General features: G+C 44.7%; 1 protein-coding gene across 4 annotated transcripts in view; it reads left to right on the forward strand.

The window, feature by feature from the left end:
* FREM1 (FRAS1 related extracellular matrix 1) overlaps positions 1-27,575 on the forward strand; it is a 208,247-nt gene that overhangs the window by 11,978 nt on the left and 168,694 nt on the right. For 3 of the 4 annotated variants that reach the window (XR_008686234.2, XM_055428202.2, XM_055428203.2), the window contains exon 2: positions 25,037-25,545. Coding sequence is in view for 3 of the 4 variants with exons in the window: in XM_055428202.2 (XP_055284177.2) it covers positions 25,306-25,545 (240 nt within the window). In the remaining variant the exon portion in view is untranslated. Of the gene's footprint in view, positions 1-1,323; positions 8,722-25,036; positions 25,546-27,575 lie in introns of those variants that run through there. The other variant, XM_088837897.1, reaches the window with a different exon arrangement.

The following is a 27,575-nucleotide window of genomic DNA, read 5'->3' on the forward strand; positions in this document are numbered from 1 at the left end:
CCTCAATGTGGGAGAGTGTCTTAGGAACCAGAGAACTTGATGGTATCTGAGTGGCCCTTGAGAAGCTGGGGACACACAGATCCTCAGAAAGGACAGAGCTGGGCTGCCTGGAGAAAATCACACTCATTTCCAGACTTTAGAAGAGGCGCAAGTGAGAAGTCACTGTGGTTTGTCTCGTTTCCTTTTGGCTGCTGATGGCTCTACACAGCTCTGTGTAAAATTTCCTACCTCTGTCTGAACGTTACTGGAGGGTCAGTTCAACCTAAATTATGGAGCATGTCCAAGGATGGCTCAACTAATAAATTTTAGAAAATTAGTAAACTTTAGTTTTTGAGCAGATTTAGGTTTATAAGAAGATTGAGCAGAAAGTGCGGAGAGTTCTCACATTCCCTCCCTCCAGTTTCCCCGGTTATTAACATCTTGGTTTAGTCTGGTATGTTTGCTACAATTGATGAGCCAGTAACGATGCTCTAAAGTCCATAGTTTATATTAGGGTTCAGTATTAGTGTTGTCCCTTCTGTGTGTTTTGACAAATGTTAAGTGACATGCATCCACTATTACAGTGGTAACATTTTCAGCGTGTTTTAGAGAAAAAACAAAACAAAACAGCTTTTCTTTGATTGGCCTGGGGTAGAAAGGGGATGAGAGGACACTGGCTTTGGTTGAGCCTTGTGTGTGTGTGTGTGTGTGTGTGTGTGTGTGTGTCCTGGGGACCTCAGTTAAGCCATGATGTATTTATATATAATAGTACATTTAACTATTTAGCAACCCTGAAATGTACCAGTTATTGCATAGATGAGGAAACAGAGCCCAAGGAAGAGTGAGAACCCTGCTCAGGGAAATGATGGAACCAGGAGGGGTATACCAGTCTGGGAGATTTGATTCAGAATCTGTGCTGATCACCATTATATTTTCTTTCACTTCAGTTCCAATCCTGCATCAGAGAATTAAGCCCTCTATCCTTCTTTTTATAATACTGATGAATCGGAAAGTTGTTTACAAAGTTATTTGTAAAAAACCAAGTTTTTGTTAAAAAAATAATAAAGTAAACTGTTAAGTATCACAATAGGTTACTGAATCTCAGTATATAATACTGTGGTTTACTTACCACACTCTGCTATTCATGTTAATGAATAAAGCAGCTGCTGCTGCTAAGTCGCTTCAGTTGTGTCCGACTCTGTGCGACCCCATAGACGGCAGCCCACCAGGCTCCCCCGTCCATGGGATTTTCCAGGCAAGAGTACTGGAGTGGGTTGCCATTGCCTTCTCCAGAATAAAGCAGCAGGCCCAGGCAATTTTTTTCAACCTTTTTTTCAACCTAGGCCCCTATTTCCTCACCTTGACCTTGGGTGCTAGAGTGAACAGCATGAATCTGGGCTCTCCAGCTTGTCTACTGGGGTTGAATTCCACCTCCATGGTTTTTTAGCATTTGCCTTGAACAAATTATTTCTGTTTTCTTAGAATCCTTGGAATAGGATCTATTCCATAATTGGTGAAAATTAAATGAGTTAAAACAGTACCAGTGGCAAAGTAAATACATAACACATGATGCTGCTGTTGTGGAAGATGATAGCATGTACAATTTGGAGGAGAATCTCCTTCCAGTTCTATAATTCTGTAAATAGATATAGTCAGGTATAGTGAATGTGAGTGTTTTCCATTCTAAGTTATTCAATTAAAACAAGCTATTGTGAAAATTTGTATGATGCAACCCTCTGACTAAAAACAAAATGAAAATAAATTATGGCCATTTCCTAATGTTCACGGAAATACCTCTGATAACTTAAGAAACTTTAATAGTCATTAAGAACAAAACTATAAATCGAGGCACAAAGTATTTTCCCTCTGTGATCAGTTTTCTCTACCTTTGAAGGTAGTTTTAGTAGAAAGCCTTTGCAAAGAAAGGTTGAATATCTGGTTTCCAAAGAGTGCCCTGGAATTCAGATTTCTGACGTAGATTCATTAAGTGTGGATTTATCAAGTGTGACCAAAAACTTTGTAGATACCATGTGGCCATCCTATATTTCAGTAATTTTAATTCTATGACTAATGTCTCTTGAATGATTTTTCAGAGAACCTGGATTTTTAAATTAAAAATGGTTTTCTATAAGTTTGCAAACTTTGAACTTAATGATTTCGTTCTGCAGGAATTCTTAGAGCCTTTAATAAGCTCACATTATACTGTAAATCTCTAAAAGGAGTTTTTGGCATTCTGTGCTTCATGTATATTTGGATATAGAAGACTTTTGTGGAAAACTTTTTAACATCTCCAACATGTGCATTTAAAAAAACACAACTTGCAAACTATGGCCTTTTTCAGCGAGATAGACATTGAAGTGTTGAAAAATTTAAGAAAGGAAACCATCTAATGAGTCTGTGTGATAGTCAACGATCCATCTTTGCAATCCTGTGCTTGACGGTACAGGCCGAGGGGTCTTTCCATAGTTTTCTGAGTCTGTGTTTCCTTTGACTGAAGCTGAATCTTGCCTCTGTACCCCGACTCCAAATTAAATTTCAGAGGTAGGCTTTTGGGTGAAGTAGAAAAGAACAGCTTAATATTTTGTCAGGCAAAGGGACCACAATGGGCTAATACCCTCAAAACTAAGTGTCCAACCTGGAGTAGGCAGTGAGAAGTTTTATCGTAATGGTTCAGAGAGGGCATGAGAGCTCAGTGCACTCTTCTCATTTGTTAGTGGTGAGGTAGTGGGAGGCAGCATCCTCAGCCTTCTGTGTCCAACTGATCTTGGGTCTAAGTGTTTGTGGGCAGTTTACGATTAACTTCTCCCACCTGGTGAGAGTTTCAGTATCTGCAAAACAGCTCAAAGATATTATCATGTATGTCCCTTGAAGGGGAAGCAGGACCCTTCCCCAAAGCTGTGCTATTATTTCTTAACTGTTCTTCCCTTGTCTCTGCATCCTCTCCCTTCCCCAATTAGAGACTATTTGAACCTGCCAGTGGAAACTCAGGGAAAGTCACGGTGACTGAATGAAGTCTATTTCCTGTAATCAAGAAATGGGTGACAAAGAAAGATTTTTATGTTCACAAGGTCCTGCTCAGTTTCATGATCTAGAGTCAGTTCAGTTCAGTCGCTCAGTCGTGTCCAACTCTTTGTGATCCCATGGACTGTGGCATGCCAGGCCTCCCTGTCCATTAACCACTCCTGGAGTTTACTCACACTCATGTCCATTGAGTTGGTGATGCCATCCAATCATCTCATCCTCTGTTGTCCCCTTCTCGTCCTGCCTTCAATCTTTCCCAGCATCAGGGTCTTTTCCAATGAGTCAGTTCTTCACATCAGGTGGCCAAAGTATTGGAGTTTCAGCTTTAACATCAGTCCTTCCAATGAATATTCAGCACTGATTTCCCTTAGGATTGACTGGTTGGATCTCCTTTCAGTCCAAGGAACTCTCAAGAGTCTTCTCCAACACCATAGTTAAAAAGCATCAATTCTTTGGCACTCAGCTTTCTTTATAGTCCAACTCTCACATCCATACATGACTCCCGGAAAAACCATAGCCTTGACTAGATGGGCCTTTGTTGGCAAAGTAATGTCTCTGCATTTTAATATGCAGGTTGGTCATAGCTCTTCTTCCAAGGAGCAAGTGTCTTCTAATTTCATGGCTGTAGACCCCATCTGCAGTGATTTTGGAGCCCCCCCCAAATAAAGTCTGTCACTCTTTCCACTGTTTCTCCGTCTATTTTCCACGAAGTGATGGGACCAGATGCCATGATCTTAGTTTTCTGAATGTTGAGCTTTAAGTCAACTTTTTCATTCTCCTCTTGCTCTTTCATCAAGAGGCTTTTTAGTTCTTCACTTTCTGCCATAAGAGTGGTGTCATCTGCATATCTGAGGTTATTGATATTTCTCCCGGCAATCTTGATTCCAGCTTGTGCTTCATCCAGCCCAGCATTTCTCGTAAGTTAAATAAGTCTGTATATAAGTTGAATAAGCAGGGTGGCAATAGACAGCCTTTGAAGTACTCCTTTCCCTGTTTGGAATCAGTCTGTTGTTTCATGTCCAGTTTTCACTGAAAGGAATATTGCTGGACTAAGCACCTGTGATTTAAATGAGCTGCATTGGTTAGGAGACATTGCATGGGTCTGGATGTCAGGAGACCTTAGGTTTCAATGCAGGCTCTTTTCCAGATTATGGATAATCTTGATGTTAAAAGATGATTAAAGATGACAATTTAGGTGATACACACTTAACACTTCATGGAGTGAATAGTCTCCTTTCAGAGAACTGCAAAATGGGCAAAAGGCGAGAAGCTATTATCAGATAATGAATAAAAACAAAACAAATAGAAAACATCTGATTAGCTGGGGCTGGGTTGACAAAGTCAACCTTCTTTAGGGTAGGAAAGCCCAGAATTGGTGTTTAGGGATTGGCTGACTAAATATACTGTGTTTCTGGTCAAGCAGAGCATTTACAGGGACATGAAGGTTTGGTTGGCTGACGTGGTATCCTGGGGGGGAGTGGCTCCATCTTGGGCTTTAACAGTTATTTCAACATTGGGTAAAGTCACTTAACTGCTATAAGGCTTCCTTTCTTCTGTAAAATAAATGGGCTTCTACATGAGAAAATCCAGTGTTCTTGGACATAGAATAAAATAAGCCAAACTCAAGTAAATAAAGGAATGCAAGTTAAAATAGTGACAGGCTACAACATTTCACTTGGAAAGTGAGGAACAATTAAAGGGGATGATTTGAATATCAGCGGGAGCAAGGCTGGTAAGGGGGTAGATTAGTGCCATCTTTCTATATAGCATCATATCAAGAACCTGGCATGCTGCAGTCCATGGGGTTGCAAAGAGTCGGACAAGACTGAGTGACTGAACTGAAGAACCTCAAAATAAGTTGTACATCCTTTGATCTTATAATCCCACTTCCAAAGAACCATCAAAAGGAAAGAACTAGAAAAACAAGCTGATTTAATTAATGATTTTCAACACAACCTATTAACCTAATAACTAGCTTAACCTAACAATGAAATGACTATAGATGTCCATGTAGAGGATGCAGGGCACAAATGAAAAGTAAGATCACAAGGAATGTTTAATAATATGGAAAATGCTTAGAAAGGAATGTTACATTACTGAAAAAGAATTATTTGCAACTCTTTTTATAGTGTGGTTCTAATTAAATTTAAAAACTGTGTACATATACATACTTAGGAAAACCTAAGGACATTTTCTTTGGGTGTTGGGAAAGTGTATTTTTTCCTTTTCATTATGTTTATTTTTATCCTTTAGTTAATGAGTGTGCATTTCTTTTATATACACAAAAGGAAGTTATTTTCAGAAAAAGCTAAATTGATAAATAAAATAAAGGGTATAAACTGGTTGATTTCTGAGTGTTCTTGTAAACCACACATCTGTGATTTAGATTACATTTTAGAAAAAAATTGGCAGAATGAAGGAAGCAAAACATTATAAACAAAATCAATACATATTTTATTGATTTAATAGAGTGGAATTTGGAAGTGGCCTGCTTGCCTTGAGGCCTAGTGTAAGGAGTTGGAACACTCGGATGTGGGTAGGCAGGATATCTGCGTTAATTATATGATCTTAAAGTAACAGCTATTTCCTTGAGAGAACATTGCCTCCAGTGAAATTTAACTCCTGCAATAGCCAACCATTACTGTCTGGGACCATAAAAGAAATTGTTTAGGGTTTGCATACTGTAGGAAAAAGACCCCAGGGATAGTGAAGCAATAGCAGAGTTTAAGATTTTGTTGTAATGGGAAGTGATGTAATATAGCAGTTAAGTGCACAGGTCCTGGGGTCAGTAAATATGGGTTATAATTGCAAGGACACAGACTTGAGTCAAGCTCATGACCTTGGGCAAGTAACTTAACCTCTTTTACTTCATTTTCCAAATCTGTAAAATTACTGTTTTCTAAAACCACTGTCGGAGTTAAGATAACATATACAAAGTCCTTTGAACAATGCCTAATCCATAGTAAGCACTTAATATAAATATTGCTTTTTTATGTGATTATGATATCACATCCTTAACTCATGGTTTATTTATCTATAAAATCAGCATGATAATAGTAACTGCTTTGTAGGTTTGTTGTGAGAAATAAATGAAAATAAACATATAAAGAATATGTCTCGGTGCTATATATATATATACACACACAGAGTAAGCAAAAAGTACTAGTTGTCAAAAAATGAGAAAAGACATTCAACCTTCCATATCTGTGCATTTCGTATGTATGAATTTAGCCAATGACTGAAAATATTTGAAAAAAAATTCCAGAAGTTTCCAAAAAGCAACTTTGAATTTGCTGTGGACTAGCAACTATCGGAGAAGGCAATGGCAACCCACTCCAGTGTTCTTGCCTTGAGAATCCCAGGGACGGGGGAGCCTGGGGGGCTGCCGTCTATGGGGTCTTACAGAGTCGGACACGACAAAAGCGACTTAGCAGCAGCAGTAGCAGCAACTATTTACACAGCATTTACATTGTATTAAGGTATGTTACATAATCTAAAGATGATTTAAAATATATGGGAGGATGTTGCATGGGTTATATGCAAATGCTATGCTATTACTGACAAAATATTGACTTTCTCTGCCCACTGAACCAGAATAAATCCTCTGCCAACTGAGAACACAGCAGGCTAGTTCCTCAGGACTGTGCCTCTCTTCCTTGGGGAATTGAGAGACTTCATCTAGCCTGAGTCTCCTGGTCTTAGGGTAAATGATAAGACTCAGACTAATGAAGTGAAAGTGAAAGTCGCTCAGTCTTGTACAACTCTGCGACCCCATGGACTATACAGTCCATGGAATTCTCCAGGCCAGAACGCTGGAGTGGATAGCCTTTCCCTTCTCCAGGGGATCTTCCCAACCCAGGGATAAAGTCTTGCATTATTCTTCTTGCTTTGTTTCAAAACCGTAGTAGCTGGCAGCAGGTAGAAACGTAATTGGGTCCCTTTGTATCCAGTTTATTGTGCTGTGGCCTTCTATCTGAAATGCAAACAGAAAGAAAACTAGAAGGGGTGGTCTGCAGTAAAGGTAAGCACCAGGTGCAGGATGTAATTAGCATAGAATTAAAGACTAATAGGTGCAGAATGTAGCTTCTGCAGAGTTAGGGGGCCAGTAGGTGCAGGATGTACTTTACATGGGGTCAGATTTGTTGTTCTGTTGTTCAGTTATGTCTGACTCTTTGAGACCCCATGGACTGCAGCATGCCAGGTTTCCCTATCCTTCATTATCTCTCAGAGTTTGTTCAAACTCATGTCCATTGAGCCAGTGATGCCGTCCAACCACCTCATCCTCTGTCGTCCCCTTCTCCTGCTGTCTTCAGTCTTTTCCAGCGTCAAGGTCTTTTCCAGTGAGTCAGCTCTTTGCATCAGGTGGCCAAAGTATTGGAGTTTCAGCTTCAGGGTCAGCTTAGTTGAGAAAAGCAAACCTTGTTGTAGACTACAGATTAGGAACACTTAAAGTAAAAATTAAGAATGATCAGTCCTGCTTAGTGTTCTCTTTATGTTCTTTGTTCTCAGGAGAGAAAAGAAAGAAAAACTCATTCCTCTTTTTTCCTTTTCAATGCAACAGTGTCACTCAGGACTCGAGCATCATCCTGCAGTTGCTGTCTGGGGGAGTGGGGGTGAGGCCTGGAACCAACCTCCATGGACACAGAGGGACAACTGTACTAAAAATTGTTAAGAAAAAATGTTAGAACTCGCAATCTATTTCTTTCTTCTCCAGTATTCTATTCTCCCTTTCTGAAAGAATTCTCTCTGGAAAACCCATGAAGGGTAAGATCGCTAAGGATCCTCTACCCATGTGGGACCATTGAACAATTAAAACGCCATCAGAGGTGATGAACTTCTTGAAAGAGAAGAACCAGCTTTGTATTTGTGTATTCTCAGGACTGTTTTTTTGGCTTCCCAGGTGGTGCTTTTGGTAAAGAATCCACCTGCCAATGCAGGAGACACAGGGACTCAGGTTTGATCCCTCGGGTTGGGAAGATCCCCTGGAAGAGGAAATGGCACCCTACTCCAGTATTCTTGCCTGGAAAATTCCACGGGCAGAGGAGCCTGGTGGGCTACAGTCCATGGGGTCGCAAAGAGTTGGACACCACTGAGCACAGGGCTGATTTTGTAGTGGCTCAAAAGCAGCTCTCTGATGGAGGAAATGAAACAAGATTGTCAGGATAGAGTACAGAGCGCTTTTGCAGGTTGCCAGAGCCCTGATTCTCCCAGGCTCTGCTGCCTCTGGCTATGACCTCAGGCCAGCTTTAGATTGACTCCTTGTTGCTTATAATGAAACACCCCCCGTGAAAACATTAACCCAAAGAAAGGCCCATACCCAGGTGTTACTGGAAACTGAGCAACCGAAAAACCGCCTTGCGAGGAAGAAAAACAGCCCCACCCCGGAGGCCCACATTTCACAAGAAAAAGTCCCTGAGCTAAGTTCCCTAACCTTTAAACGAACCAATCATGTACCAACCCGTGTGATATGCTAACTATGCGGTTTTTGGCTTTAAAAACTGTCTGTAACTGCTGCTGAGGGTCCTCTGCTCACTTCAGGTACAGAGGGCCCGTTTGCGCAAACGCTTAATAAATCCTCTTGCTGATTGCATCTGTCGGCGTAGTGCTTGGGTCCCAGGGTCGCCCACCGAGACGATGGTCCGTGCTAAGACTGGCCCAACATTTTGGGGGCTCGTCCGGGATCGGGAGGACCCACGGGCTCAATCACAGGACCGGCAGGAGGTAAGACTGGGCTCCTTAATGTTTTTTTGTCTACGTCGTATGTCGTGTGTTTAACTGAATCTGAACTGTGCCTGCAGGACCTGAATCTGTTTTTATTAGGGCCAGCGGGGGAGGCAGACGTGGCCTGAGACCCCTGGTCCCACTCTGGAGCCTAACTCTCGAGTGATCTGGGAGAGAGAGGGGGACCAGGTCACCCTCCTCTCCAGGGATGGTCCGCGACCGCTCCCATCTGATTTCGCGTTTTCATTCTGTTATCAGTTTTCCGGTGCGCACCCGGCATTGTCATTTGTGTTTATCTGTGTGTTTTGTACTTTCTTCTTCGTTCTCCTTTTCACAGTGCACCAATCCCTTACCCCCATGGGGCAAACAATAACCACCCCTCTTAACCTCACTTTAGGACATTGGAAAGAAGTCGTCGGCCGAGCCCGCAATCTGTCGGTCGAAGTAAAAAAAACGAAAGTGGACCACCTTATGCTCCTCAGAATGGCCAACCTTCAATGTTGGGTGGCCACGAGAGGGAACCTTTAACGTTGACATTATCTTGCACGTAAAGGCCTTGGTTTTCCAGCCGGGGCCCCATGGACATCCCGACCAGGTGCCCTACATCATGGTATGGGAAGATGTTACCCAAAACCCACCCCCTTGGATAAAATATTTGATCCCTCTTCGAGAGTCACCAAACCCTGGACCCCCCCTCCCCCTCCTACCACTCCCCTCATCCCCCTCCCTTCCCCCGTTTCCACCCTTTGCCCTCTAAAACTTCCTGAAACAAAACCAAAACCTAAAGACCCTCCCGTTCTCCTGGGGGACGAAGACAGCCTGCTCCTCCTAGACTGCCCCCCCTTACGCTCAGCCCCAACTGGCCCATCAAGAGCCACAACCTCCCCCTACCGCTCCCCCGCCTCCGACCCCCGATTCCACGCAGGCGGAAGGAGAGACCCTAACCACCCCTCCGCTCTCCAGCCGACTCCGCCTGAGATGAGAGCGCGGGAAAGAGTCGGAGGATCTCTGGACCACCCAGGCATTTCCCCTCTGGTCGGTAGGCGGCCAGATGCAATACTGGCCGTTCTCCGCATCCGACCTCTATAACTGGAAGACTCACAACCTTTCCTTCTCCCAAGACCCTCAGGCACTGACAGGGTTAATTGAATCGATTCTGTTGACCTACCAGCCGACGTGGGATGACTGCCAACAACTCCTGCAGACTCTCCTCAGGACAGAGGAGAGGCAACGCGTCTACCTCGAGGCCTGCAAAAACGTCCCTGGGGCAGATGGGAGGCCAACCCAACTGCCTAATGAGATAGAGGACGCATTCCCCTTGACCCGCCCGACTTGGGACTACAATACAACTGCTGGTAGGGAGCGGCTCCGTCTCTATCGCCAGGTACTCCTAGCGGGTCTCAAAGGGGTGGGGAGACGCCCCACCAATTTGGCAAAGGTACGTGCTATAATGCAGGGAAAGGATGAGATGCCTGCGGGGTTTCTAGAGAGACTAATTGAGGGTTACCGTATGTATACCCCATTTGACCCCCTAGCTGAAGACAGACAGCCCGACATAATTATGTCTTTCATCGGGCAGTCGGCCTCAGATATTCGTAACAAGTTACAGCGGCTAGAGGGGTTACAGGGATATACTCTTCAAGACTTGGTAAAAGAGGCAGAAAAAATTTACAACAAGAGAGAAACTCCAGAAGAAAGAGAAGAGAGGTTCCATAGAGAACAGGAAGAAAGAGAGGATAAAGGAGATAAAAAACGCAGTAAAGAGCTGACTAGGATATTGGCCACTGTAGTGCAAAGTACAGGGCAGAATAGGTCAGGACAGAGCAGAGACCTGGGAGACAAGAAAAAACCACGGGTAGACAGAGACCAATGTGCATACTGCAAAGAGAGAGGACATTGGGTTAAAGACTGCCCAAAGAAGACTCAATCACAGGGGCCCAGGAAAAAGCCCATCTCTGTTTTGTCTCTAGAAGATGAAGACTAGAAGTGTCAGGGCCAGGAGCCCCCCCACCCCGAGCTCTGGATAACCCTAGATGTGGGGGGCCAACCAGTAACCTTTCTGGTTGACACGGGAGCCCAACATTCGGTTTTAACAGAGGTTGAGGGACCCCTGAGTTCTAAAACTTCGTGGGTCCAAGGGGCAACAGGAGGCAAACTGTACCGATGGACGACCGAGCAGAAGGTCCACCTGAGTACTGGGCAGGTAACACATTCCTTTCTGCTGGTTCCGGATTGCCCCTACCCCCTCCTCGGAAGAGACCTCCTCTCAAAGGTAGGGGCCCAGATCCACTTCCAGCAGGGGAAGGCCACCGTTACCGGGGAAAAGGGACAACCCCTCCAGGTCCTGACGCTACTCCTTGAAGATGAACATCGGCTCCATGACAACCTCTCGGTGCCCCCACAACCCTTGAGCCCCAGTTGTCTCTCTGGTTATCCCGGAGCATGGGCAGAGACAGCCGGAATGGGGCAAGCTATCAGACAGGCTCCTCTGATTATAACTCTGAAACCTTCTGCTACTCCCGTATCGATCCGGCAGTACCCCATGAGCCGAGAAGCCAAGGAGGGTATACGGCCACATATACTAAGACTGTTACAACTGGGTATCCTGGTGCCTTGTCAGTCACCATGGAACACCCCCCTCCTACCAGTAAAAAAAACCCGGCACGGGTGATTACCGGCCAGTCCAAGATTTACGAGAGGTCAACAAAAGAACAGAAGATATTCACTCCACGGTGCCCAACCCTTACAACTTGCTCAGTACCATGCCCCCAAGTCATACCAGGTATACAGTGCTGGATCTAAAATATGCCTTCTTCTGCCTGAGGTTAAGCCCCCAAAGCCAGTCCATTTTTGCCTTTGAATGGAAAGACCCTGAGGCGGGGATCTCAGGGCAACTCACGTGGACAAGACTGCTGCAGGGGTTCAAAAATTCCCCCACCTTATTCGACGAGGCCCTGCACCATGACCTGGCTGACTTCCGGATGGACCATCCTGATCTTGTCCTTCTACAATACGTAGATGATCTGCTTCTGGCCAGCAAAACCAAACAGGACTGTATGGCAGGTACAGGGGCCCTGCTTCAGAGGTTGGGAGAGCTGGGGTACCGAGCTTCTGCTAAAAAGGCCCAGATATGCCAACAGAGGGTGACCTATCTGAGGTACCTCCTGGAGGGAGGCCAGAGGTGGCTGAGTGAGGGCTGGAAAAAGGCCATGGCTTTGATCCTGGCACCCACCAATGCCAGAGGGCTACGAGAATTCCTCGGGAGTGCTGGGTTCTGCCGCCTTTGGATACCAGGGTTTGCAGAATTGGCGGCTCCTTTATATCCCCTCACCAAGGCAAATGTGCCCTACCACTGGGGAGAAAAACAACAGCTGGCATTCGACCAAATAAAAAGGGCCCTCCTGACTGCTCCTGCCCTGAGCCTCCCGGATGTGACTAAGCCTTTCACCCTCTATGTCGATGAGCAAGAGGGAATAGCTAAGGGGGTTCTGACTCAAACCCTTGGGCCATGGAAAAGACCTGTGGCTTATTTCTCAAAAAAACTGGACAATGTGGCGTCGGGATGGCCCCCATGCCTCCGCATGATAGCCGCGGTGGCGATTCTAGTAAAAGACTCCGACAAATTGACTCGGTCCAGCTCCTCACGGTGGTGGCTCCTCATGCTGTAGAGACTGTTATCCGCCAGCCCCCTGACCGATGGCTCTCTAATGCCCGAGTCACCCATTACCAGACCATGCTCCTAAACCCTGAACGAGTGCGGTTTGGGACATCTGCCTCCCTAAACCCAGCCACTCTGCTTCCCGATTCCGATTCCCCATCCCCGGTCGCACATGATTGTCACCAGATCCTCGCAGAGGTCCACGGCACCCGGGAAGACCTAAAAGACCAGCCCTTGCCGGATGCCGAGATGACTTGGTATACCGACGGCAGCAGTTTCCTGCAAGACGGTGAGCGGAAAGCTGGGGCAGCAGTGGTAGATGGAAAAGCTACCATCTGGGCTAGTGCCCTAAACCCGGGGACCTCCGCTCAGAGGGCAGAACTCATAGCCTTAACCCAAGCCCTAAAGAGGGCTCAAGGAAAAAAAGTCAACATCTACACAGACAGTAGGTATGCCTTTGCCACCGCCCACGTCCATGGGGAAATATACCGGAGAAGGGGCCTCCTCACCTCAGCTGGCAAAGACATCAAAAACAAACCAGAGATACTGGACCTCCTCCAGGCCCTCTTCCTGCCAAAAAAACTGAGTATTATCCACTGCCCCGGACACCAACGGGGAGATGACCCCGTAGCAAAAGGAAACCGGATGGCTGATAGGGTTGCCCGCACAGCTGCGCTGGGCCCACAAGTTCTTCCCTTAAAAGTACCTGAGACTACCCAGATGCCAGAGCAGTTTCCCCTCGAGTATTCGGATGACGGCCTGCAAACCATCCAGCAATTGGGGGCCAAATACGATGAGCAAATGAAGGTCTGGAAACTTCAAAAAAGGACGGTCCTACCCCAACGGCATGCAAAAGAACTGGTGACTCGACTCCACCAGTGGACCCACCTCGGACAAAAAAAATTAAAAACATTGCTTCAGACACAAGATCAGACTTACTACATTCCTAGACTCAACTCCTTGATCCAGCAAGTAACTGAAGCCTGCGTCCCTTGTGCTAAGGTAAACGCCAAGCACCTTAAGATGCCAGAAGGGACCCGAATAAGGGGAGAATGCCCCGGGACTAATTGGGAAATAGATTTCACCGAAATCAAACCAGGCAAGTACCATAACAGATACCTCCTAGTGTTCGTCGACACCTTTTCAGGATGGACGGAAGCCTTCCCTACCAGACGAGAGACCACCCAGGTGGTCGTCAAAAAGATCCTGGAAGACATCTTTCCCCGGTTCGGCTTGCCCAAGGTAATAGGGCCAGATAATGGCCAGGCCTTTGTCTCCCAGGTAAGTCAGCTGGTGGCCAAGGCACTGGGGATAAATTGGAAATTACATTGTGCTTACAGGCCCCAGAGCTCAGGACAGATAGAACGGATGAACAGGACACTTAAAGAGACCCTGACTAAATTAGCTCTGGAGACTGGCACTAGAGACTGGGTCCAACTCCTCCCCATGGCTCTGTTCCGGGTCCGGAATACCCCGGCCCGGCATGGATTGACCCCCTTCGAGATCCTCTATGGTAGCCCTCCCCCCATAACAACCTTGCTAGAACCCGCTATTGACTCCCTGGCCAATACTCCCAGTTTGCAGGACCGGATAAAAGCGCTCCAGATCGTCCAGCGCCAAGTCTGGAGGCCCCTTGCCGAGGTTTATCGCCCCGGGGACACCACTGTCCCCCATCAGTTCCAGACCGGAGATTCTGTCTGCGTCCGGAGACACCAGTCCAAAACCCTCGAACCCCGCTGGAAGGGACCCTTCACCATGCTCCTGACTACCCCAACGGCCCTGAAGGTAGATGTCATCGTTGCTTGGATCCACTCCTCGCACGTTAAGCGTGCCCCGCCATCGAGCTCCGCCGACATCAGCCAGGACAGCCCGGACGGACCGCCTCGATGGAAGCTCCAGCGCTCTCAAAATCTACTCAAGATAAGACTCTCAAAGATTACATAGCTGTAATCCTTATAATCTTGGGTTCCCTGTCTCCTGCATCCCCTACTAACCCCCATGCCCCAAAACAACTAACCTGGCAGGTGCTGACATCCGGAGGTGATGTGATCTGGTCAACGACCAAAACTGCCCCTGTGGGGACTTGGTGGCCCAACCTATATCCTGACCTATGTAAGCTGGCCCTGGGGGCCCCACACCCCTGGGACCTAGAAGGATACTTTGACACTTCCAAGGCGCCCCAAAAGGAGAGCCCCCTCGGGCGGCTGGGACTAGACCCATGGGGAGGGTGCGGAACGCCTGATAGAAGAGCCATGTTAAGCACTCTCCCTTTCTACGTTTGCCCTGGATACCACAGGGATCGCAGGCTAAATCCCCAATGCGGAGGAGGAGAATATTTCTATTGTAAGAGCTGGGGGTGCGAGACTACTGGGGACACATATTGGGACCCTTCCTCCACTTGGGACTATATTACTGTCAGGGCAAATTACACTCATCCACCCTTCAAAGATTGGAAGACCCTTAGCCACGGGTCATGCACAAATTGGTGTCATCCCCTACGGGTGTCATTTACAGAGAAAGGAAAAAAGGCCACCAGGTGGTGGGGCGCAGGGTATTCATGGGGGCTCAGGCTATACAAAGAACGATCAGACGACGGCCTTGTCTTCAAAGTCAGACTAAAAATAGAAACCCCAGCCTCCACCGCTGTCGGGCCCAACACCGTCCTGGGAGACCAAAAAAGCTTTCCCCAGACCAACGTCCCCAGCCCTAACTATACCAAATGCCACCCTGAGTAACCATAGCCCCCCTCCCCATTCCACGACCCCTGTAACTCCCCATTTTCCGCCCAACGTCGGGCAACGGTTGTTCAACCTCATCACGGGAGCTTACCAGGCTCTCAATCAGACCAACCCTGGGGTAACTGAATCCTGTTGGCTTTGCTTAGCTTCAAGTCCCCCATACTATGAAGGCATCGCCGCCACAGGAACCTACAATAGTCCTGCGGACACCCAGGCTTGTCTGGCAGATTCATGTCCCCAACTGACCCTCACTGAAGTCTCAGGACAAGGGACATGTATAGGAAAGCCTCCCCCAAAATACCAGGGGCTCTGCAACATCACGGCAGGCCCGATAAGTTCCTCCTCCTACCTTGTGCCCCCGCCCGGGATGTGGTGGGCTTGTAACAAAGGCCTCACCCCCTGTATATCAGCCCAGGTCTTCAACCAGTCAAATGATTTCTGTGTCATGGTACAGATCATGCCCCGAATATTCTACCACCCTGCCGGGATTTTAGAAAACCAATATGACAGCCACCCCTCTCGTCTCCGACGCGAGCCGGTCTCTTTGACCCTCGCCGTAATGTTAGGACTGGGGGTCGCGGCAGGGGTGGGTACCGGAGCCACTGCCCTGGTGCAGGGTTCACAACACTACCTACAACTTCAGGCCGCTGTGGATGAAGACCTCTGGACCCTAGAACAGTCCGTCTCTAAATTAGAACAGTCCCTCACCTCTCTCTCCGAGGTAGTTCTGCAAAATAGAAGGGGTTTAGACCTATTGTTCCTAAAAGAAGGAGGACTATGTGCAGCCCTGGGAGAAGAATGCTGCTTTTACGCCGACCACTCCGGGGTAGTGAGAAACTCCCTAGCCAAACTTAGAAGCAGGCTTGACAAGCGACAGAGGGAGAGAGAGGCCCAACAGAATTGGTTCGAAGGCTGGTTTAACCAGTCCCCCTGGATGACCACGTTGATTTCCACCATTCTGGGCCCCTTGGTTATCCTGTTACTATTACTAACCTTTGGTCCCTGCATCCTTAACCAATTGTTAGGGTTCATTCGCAACAGATTGTCCATTACCCAGGCCCTGGTACTGACCCAGCAGTACCAGGCCCTGCAGGCCACAGAATCAGAAATCCCCTGAGATTTTAAGGTTAAAATCTGTCCACACCAAGAGGAGGGAATGAAACACCCCCCGTGAAAACATTAACCCAAAGAAAGGCCCACACCCAGGTGTTACTGGAAATTGAGCAACCGAAAAACCGCCTTGCGAGGAAGAAAAACAGCCCCACCCCGGAGGCCCACATTTTGCAAGAAAAAGTCCCTGAGCTAAGTTCCCTAACCTTTAAACGAACCAATCATGTACCAACCCGTGTGATATGCTAACTATGCGGTTTTTGGCTTTAAAAACTGTCTGTAACTGCTGCTGAGGGTCCTCTGCTCACTTCAGGTACAGAGGGCCCGTTTGCGCAAACGCTTAATAAATCCTCTTGCTGATTGCATCTGTCGGCGTAGTGCTTGGGTCCCAGGGTCGCCCACCGAGACGTTGGTCCGTGCTAAGACCGGCCCAACAATAACAAGGAGCAATTAGACGTCTATCTCTCTCAGGGAAGGAGGATCCAAGCTGGTGGTGGATCTGAAGTCCTTGATAAAGTTTGTCTAATTCTTGATTTTCTCAACTATAATGCAAAAGAGAACCACTGAGTTTAGACAGTTAAGTTTTTCCCTGGGGGCAGTTCTCCTGATTTCCAGTTCATTGTTTCTGGGTGAATCAATTTATGTTACATATGAATCGGAATCATTTCAACTGTTCTATGGATAATTATATTCAGTTATGAGTTTGTGTTTTAAACTTTTATCCTTGATTTGTATAAATTACTTTGAAAATTAATTTGAGTAAAATCATGGTTTCAAAGATTCTTTGTAAGTAATTCCATGATGGCTGCTATGTTTCTTCTCACTGACGTCTTACAGGTTTTAATGTAGAGTACAAGTCAGAAAATCTTCACTGGTTTTCTTAGCATTCTAGTCAAATATCTCAAAATCTCTCTATGTTTTAGTGAGTGGGAATGGATTGATCATGGGTTGGCCATTTTTTACTCAAAATGCTACTTCTCTATTAGTTTATTTTCTTTCTTAAACACTTTAGGGTACTTGTAGGATCTGAAGCTGCGAGTCATGAGGTAATAACTTAAAGTACAGGAAAAACATCTATTTCTGCTTCATTGACTATGCCAAAGCCTTTGACTGTGTCGATCACAATAAACTGTGGAACATTCTGAAAGAGATGGGAATCCCAGACCACCTGACCTGCCTCTTGAGAAACCTGTATGCAGGTCAGGAAGCAACAGTTAGAACTGGACATGGAAAAACAGACTGGTTCCAAATAGGAAAAGGTGTACGTCAAGGTTGTATATTGTCACCTTGCTTATTTAACTTATATGCAGAGTACATCATGAGGAACGCTGGGCTGGAAGAAGCACAAGCTGGAATCAAGATTGCTGGGAGAAATATCAATAACCTCAGATATGCAGATGACACTACCCTTATGGCAGAAAGTGAAGAGGAACTCAAAAGCCTCTTGATGAAAGTGAAAGAGGAGAGTGAAAAGGTTGGCTTGAAGCTCATCATTCAGAAAACAAAGATCATGGCATCTGGTCCCATCACTTGATGGGAAATAGATGGAAAAATAGTGGAAACTGTGCCAGACTTTATTTTTTTGGGCTCCAAAATCACTGCAGATGCTGATTGCAGCCATGAAATTAAAAGACGCTTGCTCCTTGGAAGGAAAGTTATGACCAATCTTGATAGTATATTAAAAAGCAGAGACATTACTTTGCCAACAAAGGTCCGTCTAGTCAAGGCAATGGTTTTTCCCGTGGTCATGTATGGATGTGAGAGTTGGACTGTGAAGAAAACTGATCGCCGAAGAATCGATGTTTTTGAACTGTGGTGTTGGAGAAGACTCTTGAGAGTCCCTTATACTGCAAGGAGATCCAACCAGTCCATTCTAGAGGAGATCAATCCTGGATGTTCATTGGAGGGACTGATGCTAAAGCTGAAGCTGCAATACTTTGGCCACCTCATGCGACGAGTTGGCTCACTGGAAAAGACTCTGATGCTGGGAAAGGTTGGGGGCAGGAGGAGAAGGGGACGACAGAGAATGAGATGGCTGGACGACTCTGTGGACATGAGTTTGAGTGTACTCCGGGAGTTGGTGATGGACAGGGAGGCCTGGCGTGCTGTGATTCATGGGGTCGCGGAGAGTTGGACACGACTGAGCGACTGAACTGACTGACTGACTGACAGGGAAGATAAAAGGTTCTGTTGTTTATAGCATCTTTAGTTGGTTGGTAGTAACTATCCAGAGTGCTGAGAAGGATATCAGGCCTGTAGGAGCTCTGCAAATAGCACAGCAAGCCAGCAAAAGCTATGATAGATTATTGATGATGTTTCTGTGTTGGGCAGATATGGGGAAGGTGCTTGTATTGTGTAGGTGTCATCGTAAAATTATTCAGAAGAGCAGTAGTAAACATGAATCTCTTCAAGGCACATCATTAACATTGCCCATCAAGAATTTCCATTTCAGAGAGAGCCTGAAAGGATAGCTGGGATCCAGATTTTTTCCTTGCTGTACACAGATTATCTCAGATACATATGATGCCAACTTATCAGCATATTTATATCAACATGGAGCATACATTCTCCTCTGATTAAACTGAATGTGTAATTATGAAATAAACTGTTGTTGTTCAGTTGCTAAATTGTGTCTGATTCTTTGTGACCCCATGGACTGTAGCATGCTAGGCTCCACTGTCCTCCACTATCTCTCAGAGTTTGTTCAAATCCACATCCATTGAGTTGGTGACACTATCTAACCAGCTCATCCTCTATGCCCCTTATCTTTTTGCTTGCAATATTTCCCAGCATCAGTCTTTCCAATTCCTCTCTAAAAAATTAAATGTTACTAAATCATTTTCATCTGTTCAGGTAATTTACTAAAAAAGTTTGGGTAGAGAAACTTTTCTGAATTTTTATGAGAACTCAGAGCAGGGTGGTTTTTCCACTTTGCAAACATCTTTGCACTTTTTTGTTGGCTTGTACAGGTATCTTTAGAATACATGATTTCCACATGAAGGAAAAAAGGCAAGAGTGGGAAATGGCTTGTAAGAGCATCATTGATTTACAGGGTAACATGAGGGTTGTGAAATACTGAGAAGCAGCTGAACTGTACAAGCAAGCAGACAGTTTCTATTGCAGCATCAAATTAAGTTCCTCTGGCGAAAAGTCAGTTAGTTTATAAGAGTCCTTACGGAATCTGGCCACTTTTCTGCTTCCCCTTGCAAAAATGGTCCCAGTCATTCTACTGACCCTGAAGTTGCCCACATCAGTGATCAGAGCAAGCTGGGGACAGATGGATTCTGAGGCTCTGACTTGGCCCTGTGTTGGGGTCAAGAAATGGAGTTCTCAAGATGTGTTGTTAGGTTCCCCACTGGGGTGTTGTCCAGTAAATGTTGGCTGCCTCTGGACATTGCAATTTCATACCAGAGATAAAACAACACTATCATTTTATTTGGTGGAAATAAAACAAATTCTCATCTCTGAAATCTTGTTTGATTCAGAATCCTAATTTCCTTTACTATTGTTCTGTGGGTTTTTTTTTTTTGTTGTTGTTGTTATTTACTTTTTTTTTGACCCTTTTTTTCTCTGTTCATCCAAATCTTTCTCTCTTTCCCCTCCCCTGCTACCTTCTTCAAGTAAGAAATCAGAGCAATACTTTCCATGTAATATCTACATACTTGGTTTGCTCAACACCAAGTGAAAAATATAAGATCAAAATTGGAATATGAATAATACACAAATATAACATACTCTTTCTGATCTGTATTGCACCTAATTTGGTAGCCCAGTTGACTGAAGGATGCATTTTATTGGATTTTTGAACTTGGAAATTATTACTCTTGCACTCTTCATTACCCGCTAATGGTGTTGCTTCAGGTTGTTAATGAATTATCAGGATTCAGTGTTTTACTACTAGATCTGCCCTAGGACTCTGAGGAAGAAAAAGAGAAAATATGAATGTCAACAGAATATATTTTATTTGACTTATACTGAACTTTATTCTGCTGCCTTCATCCAGGAACAAGTTCTGCCATTCTGTTTTCCTTGAGACAAGCTTTGCTCTCTTATTCCTTTGCATATTTGTAATTTTGTAATAATAGTATTACATTTACATGGGGCTTTGTAATTAAGAAAATATTTCCAAATGGACTATTGCATTTGGCCTCTCTGGGACACTGGAAGAGGCAAGATGGATGGCCCCATTTTTGAAAGAGGAAACAGATGTTCATAAAAACCAAAGTTACAGTCCAGATCTTCAGATTCATGTCTATCCTTCCTACATCACTGTGGCACAAGGAGCCACAGAAATAGATTTACTTTTCTTTCTCCCTTTTCTCTTCCTGGTAGATGAACATTAGAATCTTGGTTTTTGACATTATTTTCTGATTAAGGACTTACTATGATATAGTTAGAGAATGAGTTATTGCCCCATATGCTGTTTGGTAAGAAGTTATAATACTTAGCTGACTAGTTACTAAATGAAATTATTATAATAGAAAAACTTGAAGAATAAGGTGGTTATTAACAGCGTAAAAGTTCAGTCACAAATAATGAAATAAACCCCAAATAAAAGTGGGTAGCTCAGCTGGTGAAGAATCCACATGCATTGCAGGAGACCCTGGTTCAATTCCTGGGTCAGGAAGATCCATTAGAGAAGGGATAGGCTACCCACTCCAGCATTCTTGGGCTTCCCTGGTGGCTTAGCTGGTAGAAAATCTGCCTGCAGTGCAGGATACCTGGGTTCAATCCCTGGATTGGGAAGGTCCCCCGAGAAGGGAATGGCTTCCCATTCCAGTGTTCTGGCCTGGAGAATTCCATGGACTATCCATGGGTTTGCAAAGAGCTGGACATGACTGAGCGACTTTCACTCACTCACTCACTCACTCAACAGTGGCTTAAACTGGAAAGCAGTTTACATTCCCTGTCAAAATTCTGAAAGAATAGGCTGATATGGTGACTTTGCCTTGCAAATGCCCGAACACCCACATTCCTTCTGGCTTACTGCTCTTGTAGCCTGAGGTGTGGTTCTGTTTCTTATGTGCAAGGCAGGCTTCTCAATCTGGGCAACAAAAGGGAGAGACGCGTAAAGATAAACCCATCAATAAAAAGGATGTTCTTACCTTCATGAGGGAAGTAGAAATGAACAATATAAATAAGCAAATGTATTATGTTAGGTGGTTATCACTGCTTAGGGAAAGGACCTGGGGATGAGAGCATCATAATTTTAATGAGATAGTTAGGTGTGGCCACAGCTTCAAGGTCACATTTGATGGAAAATTTGAAAGGGGTGAGGTAGAAGGAGGGATGTCTAGGGGAAGAATGTTTGTACCAGAGGGAACTGCAAATGGGAAGGTTGATTTTGGTTTGTTTGAAAAAAAGGCAAAGATACTAGTGTGGCTGGAGAAGGGTGAGCAAAGGGAAGACTAACAGGAGATGAGAGAGGTAAGGGGGAACAGATTACATGGTAAAATACCTTACAGGCCATCACAAGGCCTTCAGCTTTCACACTAAGGTGAGAAGCTGTTGGAGGTCTAGGGCAGAGAAGGGATGTGATATCAGTTCAGTTCAGTTCAGTCACTCAATCGTGTCCGACTCTTTGCGACCTGAATCACAGCACGCCAGGCCTCCCTGTCCGTCAACAACTCCCAGAGTTCACTCAAACTCGTGTCCATCGAGTCGGTGATGCCATCCAGCCATCTCATTCTCTGTCATCCCCTTCTCCTCCTGCCCCCAATCCCTCCCAGCATCAGAGTCTTTTCCAGTGAGTCAACTCCTCGCATGAGGTGGCCAAAGTATTGAAGTTTCAGCTTTAGCATCAGTCCTTCCAATGAACACCCAGGACTGATCTCCTTTAGGATGGACTGGTTGGGTCTCCTTGCAGTCCAAGGGACTCTCAAGAGTCTTCTCCAGCACCACAGTTCAAAAGCATCAATTCTTCGGCCCTCAGCTCTCTTCACAGCCCAACTCTCGCATCCATTCATGACCACTGGAAATAAGTAATGTCTAACAGGAACGTTATCCTGGATGTTCATTGGAGGGACTGATGCTAAAGCTGAAACTGCAATACTTTGGCCACCTCATGCGACGAGTTGACTCACTGGAAAAGACTCTGATGCTGGGAAAGGTTGGGGGCGGGAGGAGAAGGGGACGAAGGAGAATGAGATGGCTGGATGGCATCACCGACTCTGTGGACATGAGTTTGAGTGTACTCCGGGAGTTGGTGATGGACAGGGAGGCCTGGAGTGCTGTAATTCATGGGGTTGCGGAGAGTCGGACACGACTGAGCGACTGAGCTGAGCTGAATAGGAACGTTGGCTGCCATGCTGAGAAATGCCTAAAGGGGAGGCAAGAGGAGAAGCAGAGAGGTCCAGTAGGATGCTCCTGTAGTCCAGTGGAATTAGTGGTGGGTTGGACCAATGTGGTAGCAATGGAAACAGTGAGAAGTATTTGGATTCTTGATGTGTTTTGAAGAAAAGTGAACATTAAATTTACATTGCTGTACTAATGCATTACTACAAACAGTGGTTGAAAACAACACAATTGATTATCTCACAGTTTTCACTAGTCAGAGTCCAGGCATGGCTTATCCTGGTTCTCTGCTTCGGGTTGTCATCACCCTGAAGTCAAGGTATCCGTAGGGGTCCCTTCTTATTCGGAGGCTTGAGTCAGGAAGAACCTTCTCCCATGCTCGTTTAGGTTGTTGGCAGAGTTCATTGCCTTGTGACAGCAGAAATCCTAGGGGCATGCTTCTTTAAGTTCAGCAGGAGAGCCTCTAGCCCACTGGGTAAGAGAGTCTTAGTCTTGAGAATGACATCCCATCACCTTTGTTTTATTTGGTTGGTTGGACATATCGTTAGTTCTGTTGTCACTTAAGGAGAGGGAAATTCTGTGTACTAGGAGGCTGGAATTATTGGAGGTCACCCTAAGGTCTGCCCACCACAATGAACAAACAGCTTTGTTTATTTAGATGTGTAAAGCAAAGAAGAGAACAAATGAAAACATGGAGTTGTATTTACTGAGATAAAGAAGACCCAGGGAGTGGAGATCAAGAGCTCAGTTTTGGCTATGTCAACAAAAACAAAAAACTGAGCTGCCTGTTACACACCCACAGGTTGCTGTGTCCTTCTCCAGGGGATCTTCTTGATCCAGAGATCAAATAAGTTTCTCTTAGGTCTCCTGCATTGGCAGGCAGGTTTTTCACTACTAGCACCCCCTGGGGTGTGTTCACATGCACCCACAGGGAGACATCAAATAGTTCCATGTATGATCTAGAATTAAGGTGAGAGATATAAATGTAGGACTCATTAGCCACATTTAAAATAAGTGGTATTTAAAGCCAAGGAATGAGGTTGCTAGGGAATTGAGAGTAGACAGAAAACAGGACTAGACCTGGAGGTCCCCAAAGTGAAAAAGCCAGAGAGTCTATGGAGAAGCAGGAAAGAAGGGAGATGAGAAGAGTGTCTGAGAGTATAGAGTCCTTGTAGTATCCTTTATAGGTTGATTTAATTCATTTCAATCTCAGAAAGCCAATGTTTTTCTTTTATCTCTCAGTTTGGGGAGACACCTACCCACCCTGCTAGCTCTTTCTCTCTGAATGCACTGCTTTTTTGAACGCCCTTAGATGTCAGAGGTTAATGGAAAGAAGTTGTGAAAGTTCAACAGTTTGCATTCTTGCCCAAACAACCCAACCTAATGCAGCCTGAGAGTGTACAACATGGTCATGGGAGGGTGGTACTGTTTTATTTTGGGACCAATCAAATAGAAAACAGGCTGCTCTGTGAAGCATGTAATCCCTGGTGTCAGGTGACACAGATCAGGCACTACCTCAAAAGTGAAGGCTTAAAACAGTGACAAGAGGATGAGTCTTCCGTTAATGTCCTAGACGTGGACAGGACAGGCCTTTCTGTCTACACCTTCCGACATTTATTTCCATGTACAGAAATCATTAAAAGTATTAAAGCGTAAGACCTTTCTATGGGCATAATGAACTACCCTTGGTTCACCTAATCATATATTGGAGTTAAAGATATGTTTCACCATTTACTTTGGGTTAAAATCATTTCTGTTCTTACAGGACACAGAAAAAAAATCATGAAATTCTAAGTGGTTAAAATAGAAAAGAGTACCCCACTCGTGCAAATTCAGTACTTTCTATGTAATTAGCATTGCAGACGATGTATAAATGCATGTACATTTGCCGGGTCATTAGCTGTGTATGTTGAAGCTATGTTACTCAATTCCTAGTGCTTGTTACACCTAAAACAAAACCCCAAATGTTCACTTAGAAAAAAATATCTTTACTCCAATTTTCACTCAAGCATTTCTTAGGTGTCTTCATTGCCTGACAAAGTGTGCACAGGTGACAAATTATTAAGCCTTTTTTTAAAAAGTGGGTAACAGTGATTCAGAATTAATCATGTTTTCAAACAGTGGGTAAATAATTCTATCAGCTCTCTTGCACAAATTTGGTTACAGTCCTCATTTATCAAGTGAATAAACAGAAGCAGAGTTCAACAACTGTCTCTGAAAGCAGGGGGAGCAAACGCTGCCCTTGGCAGTGAGGCGGGCTGGCTCCTGTAAGACCACACAGCTGACATCCTGGTGGGGACCCGTGGAGTCCGGAAGCAGGAGTTACCACCGGGGAATGAAATGACTGCATTGCTTTTCACATGGGCCTGGAGGTCAAGTTAGTTTATTTGTTTTTAATTTAGCTGAAATTATAGGCTGGTTGAAAGATTCCTTTGACAGTGGGGGTCTTTAGAATGAGTCACATAAACTTTTGGTTTCTCTCTCACTTTCCTCCAACCCCTTGTCCCCTTTGCAGGATTAAAAAAGCACTTGGGAGGTATACATTAATCTTGCTGGCGTTGTCAGGAGTGATCAGCGAGTTTTATTAAAAGCTCTGGGACTGCCTGAAAGACCTCCTTGTCTGAGTTTGAAATGAAAGGGACATGTTAAGATCTTGGGGCACGTTGTCAGGACCCTTCTCCCTGCCCCTTGGACTATGAGCTGACACCCCTGGAGGAAGCCGAGAAGCCCTCCTTTGTTGAAGGGATTTCCCTGGTGAACGGAAACGACTTGGCCCCTGTCGGCATGAGCTCTCCGAGCTGGGGTGGGTTTGGTGCCCTGCTTCTGCTGCTGCTGCTGCTCCCAGGCTGGGCCAGCCTCACCTTTGTCCGTGTTAACCAAGGGGTCAGGGTGATGAAGGGCAGTTCCGCCTTCCTGTCTCAAGATGACCTGAAGTTCACCATCCCCAAAGAGAAAGATGCCTGCAAAGTGGAAGTTGTGATGAATGAGCCAATAACCCAGAGGGTTGGGAAACTCACTCCACAGGTAGGTCATATCTGAGATTTGCTATTTAGCAGTGTGTATGAATCTGAGTGTGTGAGAATGTTAGGGAGGGAGGGGGGAGAGGAGAAAGAGATAAAAGGTCTTCCTTCAAGCTACCAGAGGTGAGTGCTGTTAAGAAATTCAGATTTGAAATGGTGGAGTTGCAATTGGTGGGCATAATACTGTATTGTTTTCTCTATGCAAGGTGAAACCTGTTAAAATTTTTTTGAGGTATATTTGACATACAACATTAGTTTCAGGTGTACCAGGTAATGATTTGTTGTTGGTCAAAACTATTTTTGAATGTTCTTGGCTGACTGTGAATTACGAAACCAACAGGAGTTACTCCTGTTTATGTTAATACCTGTGGTGGAAGGCTGGTTCAAACTAATGGATAGATGGATTTTTAAATGAAAAATACACAAATTGACAAGTCTTTCCAATTTATCCTCTCTATTGAAGATAATGCATGTAAATGTTACTAACATGAGGGAATCAGCAACCCACTCCAGTACTCTTGCCTAGAAAATCCCATGGACAGAGGAGCTTGGTGCATGCTACTGTCCATGGGGTCACAAAGAGTCGGGCACAACTGAGCGATTTCACTTTCACTTTCATTTTAGGTACGTCAGTGCTCTCTGAGAAACTTAGGGGGGGAACAGAGGAAAATGGGGACAGAGAGAGAGAAAATGAAAACAGGGCCAGCCTTCCAAGGGTTGGAGTGGGCAGTCTCCTGTATAGTGTGATATGGTCAGTCTTTATGGGACTATTACTGCCCCAGATTATCTCACCCTGGCCAGTCAAGGTGCCTTTGGATAAGATGTCAGGGTTCCAGGACAATTTTAGGACACACTTGTACTGCAGAATAGCAAAAATAAAACGTAAAGATATTTTTATCTATTACCATCACTCAAACATTCCCTTGAGTAGTGGAAGAGATCTGGAAAAAAGATATGAAGATACTTTAAATAGTCGCTGTTCTTCAAAAATGTCCACATACATTTTTTCCCCTTTAATCAAGGCCTTGGAGAACTTGTCACTTAAGGGTAATCTGTGTTCAATCCTTTTGTAGGGTAAAGAGTTAGCCTCTAATTCACTGGTTTTAGGAGAGCCCAAATTATCAAATATTTGTTTAAAATAAAAGTTTTTCTCTATACACAGTAGAATATCACTTCTGGTCTTATTACTTGTTCTTATTGTGGTTTAACTTTCCTCTCAATGCAAACAGTTTTGAGAATATTCAGCACTGGATGTGACTACTACTTCTGGCAAAATACATCATTTCTATTTGCTGAACTATGAACATTAATGTTCTTTCTATTTAGCTAAAAATAAAAAAATCTATCAGCTTATTCAAAAGTGATAATAGATGTTATAAAGAAGAACTAAAAAGACAGAGATAGGGGACTTCCTTGGCGGCCCAGTGGTTAAGACTTTTCTTCTAGTGTAAAGAGTGTGGGTTTGGCTGATGAAAGAAATCAAAGATGACACAAATACATGGAGAAATATATCATGTTCATGGATCAGAAGAATCAATATAGTGAAAATGAGTATACTACCCAAAGCAATCTATAGATTCAGTGCAATCCCTATCAAGCTACCAACAGTATTTTTCAGAGAACTAGAGCAAATAATTTCACAATTTGTATGGAAATACAAAAAACCTCGAATAGCCAAAGCAATCTTGAGAAAGAAGAATGGAACTGGAAGAATCAACTGCCTGACTTCAGACTATACTACAAAGATACAGTCATCAAGACAGTATGGTACTGGCACAAAGACAGAAATATAGATCAGTGGAACAAAATAAAAAGCCCAGAGATAAATCCATGCATCTATGGACACCTTATCCTTGACAAAGAAGGAAAGAATATACAATGGAGAAAGACGATCTCTTTAACGAGTGATGCTGGGAAAACTGGTCAACTACTTGTAAAAGAATGAAACTAGAATACTTTCTAACACCATACACAAAAATAAACTCAAAATGGATTAAAGATCTAAATGTAAGACCAGAAACTATAAAACTCCTA

The sequence above is a fragment of the Moschus berezovskii genome, chromosome 7 (genome assembly GCF_049115385.1).
Source record: "Moschus berezovskii isolate FMDL1 chromosome 7, NW_MosBer_1.0, whole genome shotgun sequence".
In the NCBI taxonomy this organism is placed as follows: Eukaryota; Metazoa; Chordata; class Mammalia; order Artiodactyla; family Moschidae; genus Moschus; species Moschus berezovskii.